This window comes from Pungitius pungitius, chromosome 4 (assembly GCF_949316345.1).
Source record: "Pungitius pungitius chromosome 4, fPunPun2.1, whole genome shotgun sequence".
Classification (NCBI taxonomy): domain Eukaryota; kingdom Metazoa; phylum Chordata; class Actinopteri; order Perciformes; family Gasterosteidae; genus Pungitius; species Pungitius pungitius.
Genome location: NC_084903.1, coordinates 15,209,248 through 15,228,310, shown reverse-complemented (window position 1 = coordinate 15,228,310; position 19,063 = coordinate 15,209,248). Strand labels below are relative to the sequence as shown.

Genomic DNA, 19,063 nt, shown 5'->3' with positions numbered 1-19,063 from the left:
GTCCACCATCAGAAGCTAAAAGGACATGGTGGGTGTAATCCAGCCTTTCCCTGAGCCACTTTGCCTCTACTATACTATTACCCAGCTGAGTTTACTGATAGTGCCCTGGGCTAAACAAGAGGTTTTCACACCTCCCCTCCAGCTGACCAGGACTGGTGGTTTGTTGTCTGTAATTCAATTGGGGACCAGGAAAAACAATTAGTGGATTAGATCACAGCTATTCTTCTCAGACATTGGGGGTTTATGAGCAGCTTTGTGTGTCAGCTGGGTGCCTCCTCACTGTCTGAGCAGCAGATTTCAGCTGGTGCTCCACCCCAATTTCCCAGTACTCTGATACTGACACGTTACTAAATAAGGTTGTACAATATGTATTTTTCTTCATCATTGTGTTCTTCCATTGCATTTTAAAAGATCAAATGTTTAGCACATCTTATATACTACCCCATGGATTCACTCTTCTGATATTAAACATGTCCTACGCATTTTTGAATTATATGTTGTGTATACTTTTTAAGCAATCAGTTATTCAGTTATCATCACCACAGTAATCTATACGTTTGTAAAATAAATGATGCAGTTTCCCATTCAGTTGACCCCCTTGCTGCTCAATGCTTATGCCTTCTTGATATTGCTCCTTATTATATTCTAATACAGAACTTTAGGTTTTGTATTATTTAGGAGGCTATGCAGAGGGCATGATTGTTGTTTGTTCCAATCAGCCTGCCAAGTAAAAACCAAACAAAGGAAATAAAATCCCAGACTTATAACTTTAATATGTTTAAATGTCAAATGTCTTTATTTCGTTCATCATTTTAAACATTCACATTCAAGAAAATTCTTTAGGTGAACATAAATTGGATCCAAATGGCAACTGTTTGTGAATGCATTGGCTCGATTACTCTGGTCTGACCAATGCCGTCAGTTCACAAACATTCGCGTGAATTCGGAGCTGGTAAAAAAAAACACACGAGAGAAGCAGTCAGGCCCGCGGAGCAGCACGTCCAGACGGGGTAACGAAGCCTCTTTCAGAGATGGGCTACTTCGCCCAAAGAGGAAGAAGACGCGTTTGAACTGTGCAGCTACAGCCTGGACTCGGCGTGCTGTTTCTAAACGCTCACATGCAAGAGTTATTTGTTGTTTAAAATGTGGGAGATGGTGGCGTTACCGAGAGCGAGCTCTCCCTTCCTGTCGTCTAGGACAAGATGGCAGCAATGCAGGCGGACTGTGCATGGTATGGATCTATAAGTCCATAACATGTCCAGAGAAGCCCGGGATTATACTTACAGTGACTCTATGTGAAGGTGAGTGGCGGAGAAAAGGCATTTAGTGCTGATATTTCATTATCTTAACATTTTAAACAATAGTTTGAACGTGACGTAATACACGTAATACAAAGTCATAACTTGGCTACGAACTTGGCTTGCGAGCCTTTTGCTATTTACGGTTCCAAACCCTTCGACATTATCCTTTTGAACGTAGCTGGCACTTTATGTAACAGATGCACCAGTGGTGCTTTTATTTGATTTATTATCCTGCCGGACGGCGGTGGCGATGACGTTTTTAAGAACGCGAGTGCGTTTGTCCCTGTTGTGTTTATTTCGGTGTTGTCACGGCGACCCGTTGATCTCCATTTGACTGCGTTAGCTCGTTTAACGCATGTTATGCTTAACTAACATTACTTCACTTTTTGTCGTTCGGTTCTTCGAACCTTAACCAACCGTATTTGGTCACACTGGACCGAGTGACCACGACCAACTTGTGAGTTGTTGCATTACCATTAACGTCACCTCGTTCTCCGGGTCAACGTTAGCTTTCTGTTGACCTAGCTAAACATTGCAAGATCATGTTAATGCTTAACCATCTTCTGAATAACACGTGCTGGATCATAAGGCCGACAATTCCACAATGCATAACGTTGACTTAATATTAATACAGAATGTGCACCTACACGAGGTGTTATAAACCACTATCGGAATGAATGTCCCGGTAATCACCCTAAACGAGGGTGTAGTAACCTCCTCTGTATTTTACCACAATGCAGGGGGTGGTTCTGTGTGTGAGACGGAAGGCAAAGGTTGCCACTTGTGAGAGGGTGTGGACATATGAACGTATGAATGTTGTGTATATTTCGGCAAGTTGGGCCTATGCAGCTGATGTCTGCTTCGTTTGGTCCAAATAGTGTAGGCTCCTCTATTTTTCTATTACCTAATCAAGATAACTTGTGTTTGTTTTAATATTCTTTGGAACACTACTCTCATTGAAATAGCATCAATTTACACAACACCCTCACATTTCCGAGTAGAGTATAAGTGACTAGAAATCAGCTGTTTTTTGAGTTCTGCAACTAAAGTTACTAAAAACATGAATGATCGGGAAACTGTCATTAGTTAGATTTATTTTTGAAACCACACCATAAATAGAGTTTGTTTGATTCCCCTTTGCTTAGACACTTCTGTGGGCTGTGTCAGCATTTGTTAGCTTATTGTTGGCAAGGACTCAAAAGCAAGCTTGTGCATGGTAATGATGCCAGAAGATGGTCAGCGCACTGTGGCTAATAAATACATGTGTAAACAGTGTTTTCCTCTCAAGTAATTGGTATGACTGGGTAATGTTGGTTGTTAACAGGGGCAGGGTGTCCATAAGACTTGGGGACATGATATGATGTCATGCCTCACTGAGGGGCAGCTGGTTATTAGTATTACATTGTGACCAATTTAATGACTGGTTTCCAAATGATGTCATCTGTAGATGTGCGTAAACGCAACAGAATAATGGAAAGTTTATGGGGAGAGCCCTATGAAAAGAAAATATTGTGTAACACTTGCATTAGTCACAAAAGTGATTGGTGCAAAACATCCAATATTAAAAGAAGTAAACATCAAGGACATGGAACATAATTACCTAAATGGTTCAAGCTATCTGGTCAGAGCCCAGTATTTTAATAACATGGTAGATAATTTTGTGTGGAAAAACATTTAGGTAAGATGGATCACTCTCTGCCTGTCTTAGTGGAACAGTTGAGGCGCTCTATGAAAAGTGGCGTTCTAGTATTTCAGTGTGTGCAACATGGTGAAAGCTGTTAATATACATTTGATATAAGTGACTGACAGGTGGCATTGAATGTAAAATGCATTACATTTCTATATTTTGCACATCTGAAATGTGGTTGTACAATGTACTTTTGGCATACACAGTATCATCTCATTTTCCTCACAGAAAGCAAGAAAGAGCTTTTACCAAGGGGGTTCTGCCTCTTTCTTCTTTATCTGCGGCCATTTGTGCTTATCTAAATTTCCAAACTCCTATAAAACAATGGTGGGTCAGATGCCATGATGGGCGTGATGAGTATAGATACAAATGGGTTCCATTTGAGTTACTACTTGAACAACATGCACTATATTTTTAGTATAGCTGGCACCTGCAATGCAAATTGAGTGTTAATACAGGGAGAATAATTTCAGAAGAGTCATATATATGTTTACCGAGGAAACAGTATGTGGTCACATGCTTTACAATAAAGAGGGACCTTTTCTATCTAACAGGCATCAAAGATCATCTTCACAAGACACGGGCAAAAAAACACAGTGTCGATTGTTGATGTTTTGCCACTGCAAGTGAAGGCAGAAACCTCTGATTAACAGAGTATATAATAGGCAGAGGCCCGTTGCATTATTTCATAAATAGCCAAACGGTTGTATTTTAACAATCTCAAGTAGTGACATTGAGTTTGTTCTCTGTGTGGTTAGCTGTTCCTTTGCACATATTAACATAATGGTTGATGTTGTGTTACTATACATGCTCAAGATTAGTGCTGGTTGTCAACTAGACTCGAGAACAGAGAATCAGAATTTCAAGGAAATGAACCAACAAACTAGGTTGATATGTCATTTCCACAGATGGGCTTTTGGACTGACTGAAATATAACATAGCCACATGCATTTAGTGGAAACCCCCCCCCCCCCCCCCCCCCCCTCTCTCTCTTGGTGACTACTCAACCATCCCCAGGCCGAGCCTAAAAGTCTCGGCTCTCGGGTTACCATGACATCACGCTTAAGTCAGCCAACGATATAGGAACCACTGCAAAACAAAGGATTACTGCTTTGCTAAACAAATGCTACGTAACGCCCGTTCTCCATGTGGTGCTACCTGCTGTGGACTTAGCGGTGCAACAACTCGGAGCCCACCGTTCTGACTCCACCGTTTATACAGAACAGCCAGGCAGAATCAAGGCGCAGCACTCCAGCCTTGATGGGGCTGTAGTTTTGGGTTCCACCCCCTTCTGCCCCCCCCGCCCGCAACATAGTCACACTATTAATATTCCTGTGTCTTAAGGCACTTTTGTCCATCAGTACCAATTGTTCACCGTGGACAGGTGTTTAGTTGTTTGTTTTCTTCTCAATTTAATTTAGAGAAGGCCGGGGTCAGAAGTTCAACTTCGGGCAAATTACTTAGCAGCTCAAGGTTGCTGGAAAGGATCCTACAGCTTTGAAGGCAGTGCGATGCCACAGGAGTATCCCGCTTCAGCTGGTAATTATAGCAGCAGCTGCCATACTTTGGAAACGACAAAGGCTGTCTACTTCACATCCTTGTGTGGGGCGTCTCCTGACTATTTAGTGGTTGTATTTGCATGGCCAGGGAAATGAACCGATGCACAAGCGAAGGTTTTGTTCAATGACTGAATTTGGGTGTTTTAGTACACCCTGCAGGGAATTCACATCTGGACATCTTGATAGCTCAGTGGGAGAGAGCGGTAAGGGCCTCGGCCGCCCTGGGACATTGGCAGCAGACGGCGTGCTGTCCTTCATCGGATCTGCCGATTTGAATGTACATTCCTAAAGCGCCAAAGAGTTTAAAACGTGTTATTCCACGTTTACGTCTAAGGTTCTATACGGCTTTTGTTACATCACAAAAGTAACAGCGATTTATTCAATTTCACGTCATGTTTCCTTCTCTGTCAATAATCGACATTAACATGGAAATGGTGCGACACGGTGCTGTGGAAAACACCTCAGGCGTGTAGATACATGTTTGCTTAACAGTCAAATGTTGAAAGGGAAAGGTGGTGATATGGTAATGCAGTGGTAAAGCTCTCGTCCCGTCGGCGTGGGTTATTACTTTTTTTTTTCCTCTAGCTTCACCGGTTTCCCTCCCACTGTCAACACACACGCGGGTGGATGTGAATAGAAACCTGAATGACTTTCCGTCTGTATGTGTCAGCTCTGTGATTGTGCGGCTAACTGGGCAGGGTTCACCCCACCTTCGCCCAATGTCAGCTGGGAGCGGGACAGCGCTCGCAGATGATGGACGGGTAGTAAGCGAAGAGAAGGGCTCGCCTTTTACGCCGGCCAATCGTCTTGTAAATCGTCACAGCGTGGGCAGTGGTGGTTAAAAGAAAACAAAAACAAGAACAAACATGCCTGTTCAGGTTTAACTGGTTATACAAACTGCACTTGCTTAGGTCCTCAGGAATAACGCTTCCATGACATCGCGGCGTCACACACACTGGCTACTCGCGGTCAGAAACATTGGTGTATCGATTCTGGTTCACCACCAAGGGACATCGCCATCAGTGAGCCACACACGGCATTTTGTGTGTCTTAAATCTTTCCAAAACATTCCATTCTAGGAGCGACTCCAGATGTCAAGAAAATGTAAAGTCTGATTAAAAATGATGGCGAATGTTACTGTGGATCCCAGTGGATGTGGCCTTATTTGTGAGGCGTTGACACGAGCGGTGTGTCGGGCAATTTATTGTTCAAGTGAGAATGGTTTGAAACATGCTGCCGACAACCCATGCAGAACCTCTCTAATCTCTAATTGTCGTTTTATTGGAAAATTCCATTCATGTAATTCGTAAATTATACCCATCGCAACTGTAATGAATAAAAACTGCAGGGTTCTTAAATTACAGACAACACACCATGAATGCAGGTACTTTAGCAACTGCCCCAACAACAATTAAGCAAATCCCTGCATACACTGCAGCGAGAGGTGGGGCACTGTATGGAAACGCCCCAGCCTGCTGCCATAACATGATAATTACATGCTAAAGTCTAAGGCAACTATTCTCAAACAATAGGCATCTTTTTAACAATCAGAAGTGGGCCTTCTTTCACAAAGGATTGAGAGCCTGTGGTCTAGTTCACACCATTCCAAGGCTTTTCATCTGTTGGGTGTAGAATGAAAACCTTTGTGTCACCGTGGGGGCTTCTAGACTGGACTTGAGCCAGGACTATTATGTTCTAGGTGTGTCATTGTAGCAATTTAAAAATTCCACATTGGGCACATTCACTGTTTTCATTTAAGACGTTTAGTGTTTTAGTCCACAGCTTGGGAAACTTTGAGGATGTGTTTTTACACTGCTGTGTTTTCCATGCATATTTATTTTAGGAGACTCCACGGGAGACGTAGTTACCAGATATCTTTGGATGGATTCGAATAAACTTATTATGTTTTTTTTTTTAATGAGATGTGGAAGTAAAATATAGTATAATTGTAGCAGTGCTCCTAAAACTAGCTTCTGTATTCACAGCATTGATTTGCTTCTGTCTTAATGGCGTCTTAATGAAGTTACCGTGCCAGTTGTGAGTACAGATGAAACTTTTGACTTAACCGCTCTCTATCTGTCACACACAAACGCGGGAAAAGAGAGAAAAAGTAAATCATGTCTGAGGTAATTGGACTAGTGGGCCTGATGATGCTCTGTGACTTTATTTGTCTTTCTTTGTCTGTATCTTATCCTTTCTCCCTCTCTATCGGTTGCCTAGAAACCTGCAGTGGGATGCATGGAAATGGAAAGAAAAGGTCAGGCAAACCGTTGAGAAGTTATTCATCCACTGTGTGGAGGTGTTAGTGTGTTTGCAGTGTATAGGGCAGAAGGGTGAAGTGGTTCTTCACTACACTACAAAATGTTGTCTTGCCCTGATCCATTTGATGCATGAGGTTGTGGTGACCGATGTTAGTGTGGGGCACTTAAGGTTGTGATGTCATCGGGTGGAAGCAATTAATAAAATAAAGGATTTGGATGTTTAGGGCTGGTTGTCTCTTAAAAGTGAGATTAAAGGGAATGAAGGCAGGAAAACACTCTTGTCACAGCTTGCTAGGTTTTTGTACTTTTTGTACCGCACAATATGTTGTTCATCAAAATGTCGCCATGCTATGTAACATGCTAAAAAGGATCCAAGCTAATCACTCCATTCTCTTCCTCTGCAGGTATGGCCTCACAAGTCCTGGTCTACCCACCACACATTTATCAAACCCAGACAAGTGCCTTTAGCAGTGTGAAGAAACTCAAAGCGGAGCCCAGCAGCTGTGTGTACCATGAGAGAGCACACCTGTCGACTTATCTGAACCGCAGAACCCTTGGAATCGTGCACCCGACCAAACAAGCGCGCTCGTTTGTGATCCCTGACTCGGCGGCGGGTGTGAAAGTGCGCGGAGGGCAACAGTACCCGGTGCAGACGGTGGTGGTGCGTGGTGTACAGAGACAAGAGACTGGTAATAGAGGAGGAGGAGGAGGAGGAGGAAGAGGAGGAGGAGGACGACGAGGCCCGGCTGCGGCCCAGCAGCGACAGGACACCGGGGTAGTCCACTCGCAGGGCAGGGAGGAGCAGCAGCAGCAGACAGACACAGCAAGTGGGGGCAGCAGTGGAGCAACAGGGGCAGGAGGAGGGGGAAGGGGAGAGCGCCGCAGTGGAGGGGGAGAGGAAGAGGGTGACAGAGAAGAGGACTGTGGAGGTTTGAACTCAGCCGACGGCTCCCAGCGATGCGGGCTGAAACGCAAGAGTGAGGAGCTTGATAACCGAGGGAGCACCATGCAGATTGTGGAGGAGCTGACGATGCTGCCTGCCATGATGCAAACAACGAATGTGGGGAACGCGGCCGCGGGGGCCGCGGGGGGGCCCTCGAAACAGGGTGCAGGAGGGATGGGAGGAGGGGACGGGGACTATCAGGTGGTACAGCACGAGGTCCTGTGCTCCATGAAGAATACTTATGAAGTGCTGGATTTCTTGGGCCGCGGCACCTTTGGCCAAGTGGTGAAGTGCTGGAAGAGGGGCACGGGCGAGGTGGTGGCTGTGAAGATCCTGAAGAACCACCCTTCGTACGCGCGGCAGGGTCAGATCGAAGTGGGCATCCTGGCCCGTCTGAGCGCGGAGAACGCCGACGAGCACAACCTGGTGCGAGCCTTCGAGTGTTTCCAGCACCGCAGCCACACCTGCCTGGTGTTCGAGATGCTCGAGCAGAACCTGTACGATTTCCTCAAGCAGAATAAGTTCAGCCCGCTGCCCCTGAAGGTGATCCGCCCCGTGCTACAGCAGGTAGCCACAGCTCTGAAGAAGCTGAAGAGCATGGGTCTGATACATGCAGACCTCAAGCCGGAGAACATCATGCTGGTGGACCCAGTGAGACAACCGTACCGGGTGAAGGTGATCGACTTCGGCTCCGCCAGCCACGTGTCCAAAGCAGTGTGCTCCACGTACCTCCAGTCTCGGTACTATAGGTGAGTAGAAAAGATAGAAATATCTTTATTTTTTTTAATATATATATATACATATATATATATATTTTTACAAAGAACTTTGGAGGTTCTTCTTTTGGAGGAACCTCAAACTAATTTCAGTCTGTGTTGGTGTCCAGGCGGCCATAGTTGCGTTACAAAATGTCCTTCCTCTGACAAAACAAGGAATTGTTTCCCATACTGCACAACATCCTGCCTTTTTAGGACCCACATACCACAGACTCTGAGAAAAAGTCACCCTTCTGTATTGACTGGCAGATTACAGACTTTACAGCATGTCTCCGCTGCCGGGGCCAAAATGTTTTCTCTAAGAATTTAAAATATTATTGGAAAAATGTTTTTCTTTTTTTACTTTCTTCTATGATTTGCATTCTGGGTGAAACAACTTTGCCCTGAAAGAATAGATAGGAAAATATTGGAATGCAATACAATATTTGTGACAATGGCTATAATAAGTATTAGAAGGAGGGAAATTACTGAATGCCATTCCAAACATAAGTATTGCTCAGGGTATTATTTTTCTGTTTTTGGATGTGTAAACGGCATATAGCAAATAGCAATATATTATGAGTGCCCGGGATGGGATTAGAAAAACAGGCCTAAATGGTTTCAACTGTTGGGTGAAAGGCAGTGACCCTGTTCGATGTTCAGTATGTATCCAACTGTTTTGAGTCTGAGATGGTAAAAAACTATAAAATGAGCCATTTTGCACTAATCTCTCCCCATTCCATCTGCAGTAATAAATGAGGTTTTGTGCAGGGACATAGCTACTATACTACTTTAAAGATCGCTCAATGATTTTAACCCTTGTTATTGAGGTACACCGTTCATTAGACATTATGATTCAACCAAGTGATATCATAAACACGTAACACCTTAACATCTATCCAAATCTATCCATGGTCATAATACATTTCAGCCTTTCATATCATATTAAGAGGTTTGCTTTTTAACTTTTGCACCTGTTTACACTGGTCCTGCATTTTCTCTTGCTTTTTCCGAGACTATAGAGGTAAGTCAAATCAGGTTTAAAAATACAATAAAGGTGATTACACAAATACATGAACAAAATACCACTAAAACTTCGAGAAAGATAATACTCCAGGGTGCACAAAGTAAAATGAGTGTTGCTTTATTATTCTTCAAAAATGCGGCCTGTTCCCATGTCATACTTGAGTAATTAATATGTATGGTGCAACAGGAAACCCACGGATCCTTGCAGGACACTAAAAAGCGTGGTCTGATTCTTACTGGGAGCCACATCGTACGTCTGTACTAGCAGGTGGGATTAACCTTAAGAGGAGATCTGCTTCCCTTCTCTTTCCACCATGCCAGTGGGCCCCCGCCTCACAGGACATCCTATAATAGGTTTCATGTTGACGGCAGCAGCTCGATGCTGAAGACTGACGGATGTCCAATCAATTGGCCCCTCCTCAAATCTCACAAACTCTCCCAAAAGGCACGGCTGGGTCGCTATCTCATTTCGATGAGTTGTTTTGATCTTGAGGGAGACGACTCTGCATTAACTACAGCTCTGAGACACACGAGGCTTGTAAAGAAGTGGAAAAAGGTACCTTTTAGATCTCGACTTTTAATTCTCCTGCGTGTGATGGAGGAGGCGGGGTACACAAATCAGCTCCTATATTTAATGATGGTTGGAAACCTTCAGGGTTTGATTTGTGTTATCTACGAACCGTAAACAAGTGCTGTCCCCATCCTGAGTGGGGAAAAAACAACACCTGGGATTGGTGGTCCCCAGGTCCCAGTTTTCTTACAGCTTGTCACAGCATGACAGAAATATCTGAGATCCAAGATTTAAGTCAATGCATTTTGTGGCACTGATTTTTAATGCTCGTTTTTTTGCTTGATTTCTAAGGCTGGGACGACTTGAGCCGGATTTATGAGCAACATTCGGGTCAGTGCTAGCTGTTTTAAGTGAGCGGCATTTACATGGCATTTGAATAAATCTCACTGCCTGCACACACAGAGATGGTGAAGCAGTATGACGGGAATACAAAACTATTGATGGAAAAGAGGCAAAAAGGTGATTTGATTTTTGTTTTCCAGTCACCGTAGCCGTCTTCCCCCCCCAATGAGATGACAAACTTTGTGTGACCCTGTTCCTCGGCCATAGTACAAAGATATAGAAAAATACAATTACACATAATCATTGCATTCTCTTTTCATCCCAGATGAGCCTCTTATTGTTTTTGTGAAATATGTCATGTTGTACCTATTTCGGGAAGTGGCTCAAAATAGAAATGCTGTACTTTAGTGAGGTGGGGGGGGATGTTCAGTTCTGCCGGCCTCACATTTTGGTAAGCAGCACTTTGTTGCAGGTGTTGCATGGTATTGCACTGTGATACACAGGTTGGGAAGATTGTGTGATTATCGAGTCACTTTAGTGGCAAAAAGCACACCATATTAAAGCTACCAGTTTGGTAGAATTGGTATGGTTATGTTGTGTTTTCATCAGGCCGTGTGCACATTTCTAAAACATGGTTTTTGCTTTACTACTTACTTGTCTAAGATCATGAGGAGAGGGAAACTATCCTTATATTGACCATGTCTTATTTATTTATTTAATTTCAAATGGAACCATGTCCAATCATGTAATGCACCTGGTAGTTAATGCTTTAAAGTTAATTCACATATTCAATCCCGGGTTAGACCGACCTCAGCATATGATGTTTAAACCAATTTCTTCCTTTTGTTTGTGATTGGTTTGATGATGGTTTCCTTCTGCAGTTTTTTTTTTTTAACCCTGGCAGACGGGAGTATCCAAAGCAGAATGTGGGGGAGCAGCGTTGCTGAGGCTAAGTGTGAAGGGTTGCTTAAAATAGCTCCCGGGATGCCGGCCAGTGGGCTCTGACTTCTATAGATGGTGAAGCACATAGGCAGGCAGAAGGAAATAGAGACAGCGTGGAATACTAGAGAGCTCTCACTTACTTACTCAAGGTCAACCAACGCTACCGTCAGCTCTTTTGATTTTCTTACATCCCTTTGTGTTTGTTTCGCTATGTGCGCGGCATTAAACCTTGTGGGCCAAAAGTGATTCATCAGCTTTTCAAATCAATAAGTTTGACTGATGCACCAGCCACTTTTTCAATTTACCAGCATTTACCGCCCTCATTCGCAGTCAGTCACAGTCAGCTCCAATTTTATGGAATTGGCTCCACAATATATAAACCGTTCTTAATTTTCAACTTAACATGTCAATGAGTCAATTCAGATTAGATGGTCAATAATTTGATGTGCAAATGCAGAGTCCACTCAAGTATTTTTTTACATTTTTTGAATCTCATTATCTTTATTCACGTGAAGAATGTATTGTATTTGCCCAGAGACGACAGTTTCAGTGTTAAAACATATTTTTGTAATTATTTTTATATATATTATATATTTTTATATTGTGTAAGCAACAAGCTGTTGTTATTTTCTCCTATCTACGCATTGCAATATTTGGTTGAAGACTACGGGATTCACTTTTCCCTGGAAAGTTAAACACAAAAGTCTTCCCTTTTGAGTGTTTCCAGGTACGTAAAAAGTGTCCCGCCATCCGTCAGCAAGAATCTAAATTATGCATCAACGGCAGGTCTCGCGTGTTTTTTTTTATCATCTTATGTTTTATTATCAAGATGTTCGGTCCACTTATGATCTGCTCTCGAATGAGTTATCATATTGATTTTCAAATATTTTTTGTATCTTCCTGTTGGCTCTGTGACGAGATGAGCTCCCTTAAGGTTCACAAGAGTATTCCAAACTTGTGCTTGCATGCCGCAGACTCGTTGCCGATGACTCCAGTGCAGCTCGCTGGGCCAATGTGCGACACTTGCTGACATGCCCCGCTCCATGTTTACAGCTGCAGCCAATTACCTTTCTGGTCTCGTGCCAGCAGTCATTGTTTTAATATAAAACACGTTTACTGATGAGTAACACAAATTGATGCAGTTAACCGAGCAGGTGTGGTAATTATTTCCTTTCATGAAAAAGCATTTTGCACAACAGTGGTTACATGACATTTTGTGTGTGTGTGTGTGCGCGTGCGCGCGCGCTCAACTCGGTGAGTACCTGATTGTTGACCTTTGCCACTGTGTTATTGGACAAATATTGATACCACAGAGGGCAGAGCTGGTTTGCTGTGATCCTACTGCGTCCCATTAAATGCCTGCCATTGTGGAAGCCCCATATTGAGTTGGTGACAAACAGTTCATTATAACAGAGGAAATTCAAGACAAGCTTTGTATTTCAGGAAGCCTTTATGCCCTGGTTGGTGTTTTCATGAATGTATGGCTCTGGTGTAACGTCCGTGTACAACTTGTGAGACTTCACCTTGGGAAAGAAAAACAAGCATCCATCATGGCTGAGGCCGTGCAGTTGGCAACAACAAGCAAAGATCGTTAACTCAAGGCTGTAAATTGATGATGGCTCCTTTTTGGCCTTGCATTGGTATAAATACTAGGCTTGAAAACTCTTTGAGTCATTTAATAAGCTGTGGTTTTCCTCTCGCAATTGTTTTTGGATCTCACTTCCTACTGACCAAAAATGTTTTGATTGTGTTCCCGGGAATGCCGGTCCGGACCGCCAGTTCAGTGCTTTCATCAGCGACCTTTGTGTTACCTCATTGGACGATAGATAACAGACATTTATTCAAATAAAAATTGTCAAGATTATTACTTATTTCTTTTCATCAAACAACAAAAGCATATTTGTTCTAATCTGCTCCTTAATATTGACATGTTTTGCATCTATTCTCAATGAGTTAAGATGGGTCTGATACTTTTAGATTATTTATTTGACATCGGTCAAGGAATTTCCATATAGGTGTGCAAGAAAACAAATGTTTTACCGCTTCATTTTTTTTCCTTGTATTGTAAAAAGCAAGGTGAATTCAAAATACTTGTACTCAAACAGCAAAGCTGAAGCAGAAGAGCTCAATCTGCCCAAACCTAAAAATAAGTTACTACTTAAACACTGACACCACGTCAGCAGATAATATATCTAAAACATGTCTAAAGCCTCGTCTCCTTAATCTTACTCAGGTCTGGACCGATCACAGTGCAAGTGCTATTTCTGCCATCGCTGCACTGCCTCTGTGTTCCTCTGAATAATGCAGAATGCCCCGAGAGTGTGTGGAATTACAGTTCCTGGAAGAGACGTGGAGCGGAGCTCCATTCTTCCATCGTGGAGTCACAATGAGTGGGTTTGTTGTCTCGGTGGCTAACTGCACTACGGCCCGAATTAGTTTAGTTATCACAACAAGCTCGCTCAAAGGCCTCCGTAATCATGCAATGACAATGACCCGTGTTTGCTGTTCTCTGTTTGAGCTGGTAGGATGCCACTTTACACTTGCTTCCTCCCTGCGAGGACGGAGCAGGAAGGATCACAGAACTATTTTGGGAGTGTGAGATAATGCCCATGAATAAGAAATCAAGACGGGGATAATTTCTTTGCTCTGCAGTCGCCCGTCTTTCAAAGATTATCACTCGAGACTTTATTTTTTTTTTTAGGTGAGATAAAAATAAGATGAAACTAAAGGAAAAAACAAACTTAATGGTAGGGTATAATTAGCTTAACATGGCACAGATACTGCAAACAAAAATACCGAAAAGTCACCGTCTAATATACTATCCTACACAAGCCAGCTATCAATTGAATGTCTTGTGACTTGATGACATATGTTACTTGAAGCTGTGTACTCGTGTAAGCTGAACTCTGCAGAACTTTATGAACACAAAATGAGTGAGGGTCGAAATGATACATTTCGACTTAAAAATGCCACAGCGGCAAAAGCAATACGTTTGAAAGTTCATCCATGCCTTGATACAGGACATCAGGAAAGAACTTCGGAGGCGTTCTGAACCTCTGGGTCCACATTGTAGTGCACACGCACACTGTGTATGTTTTGGAATCTGGCCACGCATCATGTTTATCTTGGTTCTAGTAACGTAACATTGCCTTGAGCCTCAGCCTCTTTGTGGATGAGAGGCAGACAAACAAAGAGGGAGGAGACCCAAAAGAAATGGGTGGAAGAAGGGAAGCAGCTGTTTGAGGTGAAGGAGCCAACAGCTGCACCCGTTGACCGGGGGAGAGACTTGTTTTCATTGGGCCGAGCCGCAAAAGGGGAGAAAAGAGGAACCAAATGGTATGAATGCTCTTGCCTGTTGAGTTGTTTCACTTTGTGCTGCATGTCCTACCTGCCGTGTTGCACGGCGGTGTGCCCGTGCTGGGCCTGCTGTTGCTGCTGTGCTCAGCATTGTGCATTAGCGTTCGCCCAATGCCGGGCGGGTTCTGTTATTCTCCGTCGGGCCTCGCACCAAAACCAATTCTGACACGTGGCAACATATAAGCCTGATTCCATTAAGTCAAATGCAAGAAGTTGTTGGAACAATTTATCTGTGCGATTATCTGATTACAGTTTTCCACTTAATGAGGTTCCCTACAATCCGATGGTATACAGCGCTAGAGAGGGTGAGGCTCTGAAAGGGAAGTTTTGCCAATGCCGCTGGCAGGAACAGAGGACTCTTTGAAGATGTGTCTCCCCCCTCCTCTGCTGCCTGTGGACGTGTTCTTCACCGATAACACACGAGACTCTGTGGAAACCTTTGAACGCGGTGATTTTGTTGACAACTCTTGTCTCTCCCTCAGTCTTCCATTTCCAACCTTCAAACATCGCAGAAGTGTCAATCAACAGAACAACCGAAGAGAAGAGAAGGAAATGTTCAGCTTTCAAACAAACTTATATTTGCAACACAGCATTATGAATGGGTGTACGGCATTAGATTGATGGCAATAGCAAATGGATGGTGTGATGATGCACCCATAGCTGTCCCATACAATATTATAATCACACATCATGGGAGTCTTTAAGCAGCATGGTGTTAAGCATCCGTTCTTTAATGGAACCTGCAATTCAGAAATGATCTTGTTTCTTTTTGCTACATAGTGGGATATGTTGTGTCTGTATCTAATGTACATATCAGAATTTAATTTTTTTTTTCTGTTTAATAAACGTGACATTTATCACGTCATTCATTCTACCAGTCATCTAAAAGGTGCTCTAATTTGTGTGTGAGTTTGTGTCCGTTAAGGAAACATTTATTCTGTGTAACCACATATTCCCAATGGATGCACGGCAGGGTACTAGTCCGTTCCTCGTTCGTCTTTTTGTTTATATCTTTTGAGCTTTTACACGTGGCAGTCACGGAGCCTCTGCTCCTGTGGCTTCCAGTGGCCCCTCATCAGGTCATGGCCTGAGGATAGAAATCTATTTGGCTTCACGGAAGGGCGGTAAGGACTGAGTTGCGTGGCTTTAGGATGTGCAACCATGGCGACATGGACCAAGCACGGCGACCTGGTGTTTCCTGTTTTGTTTCTCTCGTTATGTCACTGTTTTTTAAATTTTGGGTTAAACTTAAACTTGGGACAGGTTAAAGAAGAAAGAAATGTATCCTGTGTATGCCCAGAAGTACTTTGCATAGTCTTTGGAATCCAATGAAGAAACAAAGACATGAAATGTAGGGCAGGACGGCGGCCATTAGCCAGCCTGCAGGGCACGATCACATGCACAATCAAAGCATGCATGCCCGGCCTTTTTATGTCAACAAAGCCAGAAGAAGCTCTAGGTAACCACACACTCGGAGGAAGAGTGACTTCATTCTCTGCTCAGCTAGACTTTACTCTAACCTGTCTTTGCTCGGGAGAGAATATTGTTTGCTGCTATATTAATGTCCTAAATCCTGTAGATTTGACATGTTTAATGCATTATTGATGGTGCTGACGTTCATGCATTTGCTGTTTAAAGGGGCAGGAATGTCCGCTTTAATTTTCCCACTAGTCTCTAACTACTAGACCAATCTTCTGATGTCTTTTCCTGATGTTTATAAATAGGACATGCCCGTGAGGCTGAAATGGTTGGTTTTCTACTGCTGTGTTGCCCACTGCACCAGCTGTTGTATGCATTTGTCCCAACCATGTGATGAATCAGTCTGAAAACTACTTTAGCACGTCTTCGTTTTGCTGCTGCCATCGATGGTAGGTGGAATGTCCAATTTGAGTCACTTGAGCTAATTGTGTTGAAATACCATCCATGTCATGCTTCACATTATTTCCGTCCTCTGGATTCCTTTATGTTGGTAGATGGTTGATGGGATATATTTTGGATCGGAAGTGAAATTATATCCGTCACACATGTACTCTAATTTAAGGCCGGTTGTAATAAGTGCATAAATAATTTTGAAATAAGATTATAGTGAAGTATATTGATTTATGCCCTGTTGTATGCATTAAATAACCTTTCCATGTCTGAGCATCCATCCATCATTATTTCAGCCAATTCCCAGTATTGTTTCCCTCCATTATCAGATAGGTGGTGGTCCTGACGATAAATAGCCATTGTGTGCTATTATTGCATTGAGCTCGGAGGCCACTTATGCACAGGAAGACTCGAGCTGTTTGTCAACCTGTCAACATGCGTTACCTTTTATTCGTGCTCAGAGGCCTTTGTCACCACCAGCCCCCCATGTAACATGTTAGTACAGTGCTATTATGGCGTTACTCAAAGTAAGAGTCATTCAGCAAGGAGGTGAAGAGGTAGTGACTCTTTCTCGTTTTCCTAGAGCAGATAAAACAGCCAGTCAAAGTCAGGCTGACCTGCTATCCCACTGACTCAGCCTGCTCTCTCATGCACAACACTGCCTTACAATTCACTTGGCACGGATACAAATTTAACCAGAAATTCCCATCTGACTGGCCATTAACAGGAATTCCACAACACTACTGACAATGGATGAATATACATATATATTTTTTTTTCTCAAGAAAAAGCCGGAAAGCCACCCATGCATAAGTAAAACTGAGGCAAAACCCAACTTTTGAGTTGTTGTTTGTGCATAAAGTGACTTTATAGTTTCTACATTAACACATTTTTCATGTGTTATCGTTGTGACCTCGGACTAACATGTGTTTTTTCTTTTCCACAGGGCTCCAGAGATTATTTTGGGATTGCCGTTTTGTGAAGCCATAGACATGTGGTCCCTCGGCTGTGTGATAGCTGAGCTTTTTCTGGGCTGGCCCCTGTACCCCGGGGCCCTGGAGTACGACCAGGTAAACTACAATCTTCCCATCACCAACACTCGCTCTTGACTTCCATCACTTTCCAACTTCCAGTCCCTCCTGCAATTCTCTTTTTTTTTCCTTCTCCATGTGCATTTTCTGCCTGCATCCTCCACTTCTCTGTTTCTCCGACCCAGGTCTTTGTCGTTGTCTAAGTAGCATTACACCCTCTGTTTCAGTTATTTTCTCTGTTCTTTGACCCCCTTTCTCTTTGGCTGCGTTTTGCATTAATCCCACACTTTACAGTCTGAGCAGCCGACAGGGGAGTGGGTTCAGTGGGTTTGGTTCTGAGCCAAACCAGCTTTTTTTCAATCGGCATTTTTTCAATTATTACAGACTTGCCTTTGGTTAAGTGACTCAGACATGGCTCCCACTGTTGAAGTTTGCGGAATATTTGATAGAATTTGCCAATTTAGTCTAAATCCCCCTAATAGACGTCTTACAGAGATTCAGATGGGGAGAGATTCAGCCAAAGCCTTAAAAAGGCAGACCCGGACATGGAGCAGAAGAGTTTAGGACAAATGACGTGAAACTGGGACAAGAATGCAGAATTGTCATAGTGTGTAAAGCAAAGTAATGGCTAATGTGGTTTTAAGGGTGGAGCAGATATTTTCTATACATATATATCGAGATGAGATGGACAGGAGGGAGAGGACGCTTTTGCGATTTAGGGAAAGAAAAACTTTGTGCATAATTACACGCGGGAAGAATGTCAGTGATTGATTGGTCGAATGAGGAAAGAGACCGGGGGCTCAAGTGACTTACAGTCACAAATTTGTGCCGTGTTTACTGCTCCCTCAGTGACGTACATGCCCCGAGGATCGCATCAGCTGGCGTCTGACAGTGAGCAGAAAGGCACATCATTGTGATGGATGGTATGTCTATTAGTAGCCGTTGGATATCCGGGCCTCCCAGTGGAGCCCTGACGGGGTCTTTCCGTGACTAGACTGATCTGGGCTCATGCTGGGCCCCCTTCCCCCTTCCCCCCGGAGGCTTGTCTCCTCAAAGCCTGCCAGCAGAGCCTCCGTAAAGCTCCTGCTGGGTCCCAGAGCAACCAGCCCCACTGCGCGCCACAATCGAACCAAAAGCATGTTTAAGGCCGGGCCTCATTTTTCACTCTCCCCCGCGACGGAGACAGGGGAGATAACTCAACACCTCCGAAAGAGATTTGACTTGAGCACTGCGGCGGTCTAAATATGATGAATCTGTTTTTGCAGAGCCGTTCAGCATGGCGCTTGGCTGCCTTAACTATCGAAGGGGTGAGCCGCCTAAATTTAGTAAGGCACGGCTTTGGGCTGATAGGCTTCATCAGGGTAGCTGGCATCAACTTGGCATAGATGAGGAATGTGAGAGGGACAACGAAATAAGACGCTGCATAACCGGTGAGAAGGAACCTGTGGAGTGAAGTTTGTACGTGGGTGACCGAATGCC

General features: G+C 43.6%; 1 protein-coding gene across 2 annotated transcripts in view; it reads left to right on the top strand.

Moving 5' to 3' along the window:
* Positions 1–960: 960 nt before the first annotated feature.
* hipk3b (homeodomain interacting protein kinase 3b) overlaps positions 961–19,063 on the top strand; it is a 31,243-nt gene continuing 13,140 nt past the window's right edge. For both annotated transcript variants that reach the window (XM_037482531.2, XM_037482522.2), the window contains exons 1-3: positions 961–1,301; positions 7,213–8,500; positions 17,500–17,623. In XM_037482531.2, coding sequence (XP_037338428.2) covers positions 1,229–1,301; positions 7,213–8,500; positions 17,500–17,623 — 1,485 coding nt within the window. In that variant the 5' untranslated portion in view covers positions 961–1,228. The remainder of the gene's footprint in view (positions 1,302–7,212; positions 8,501–17,499; positions 17,624–19,063) is intronic.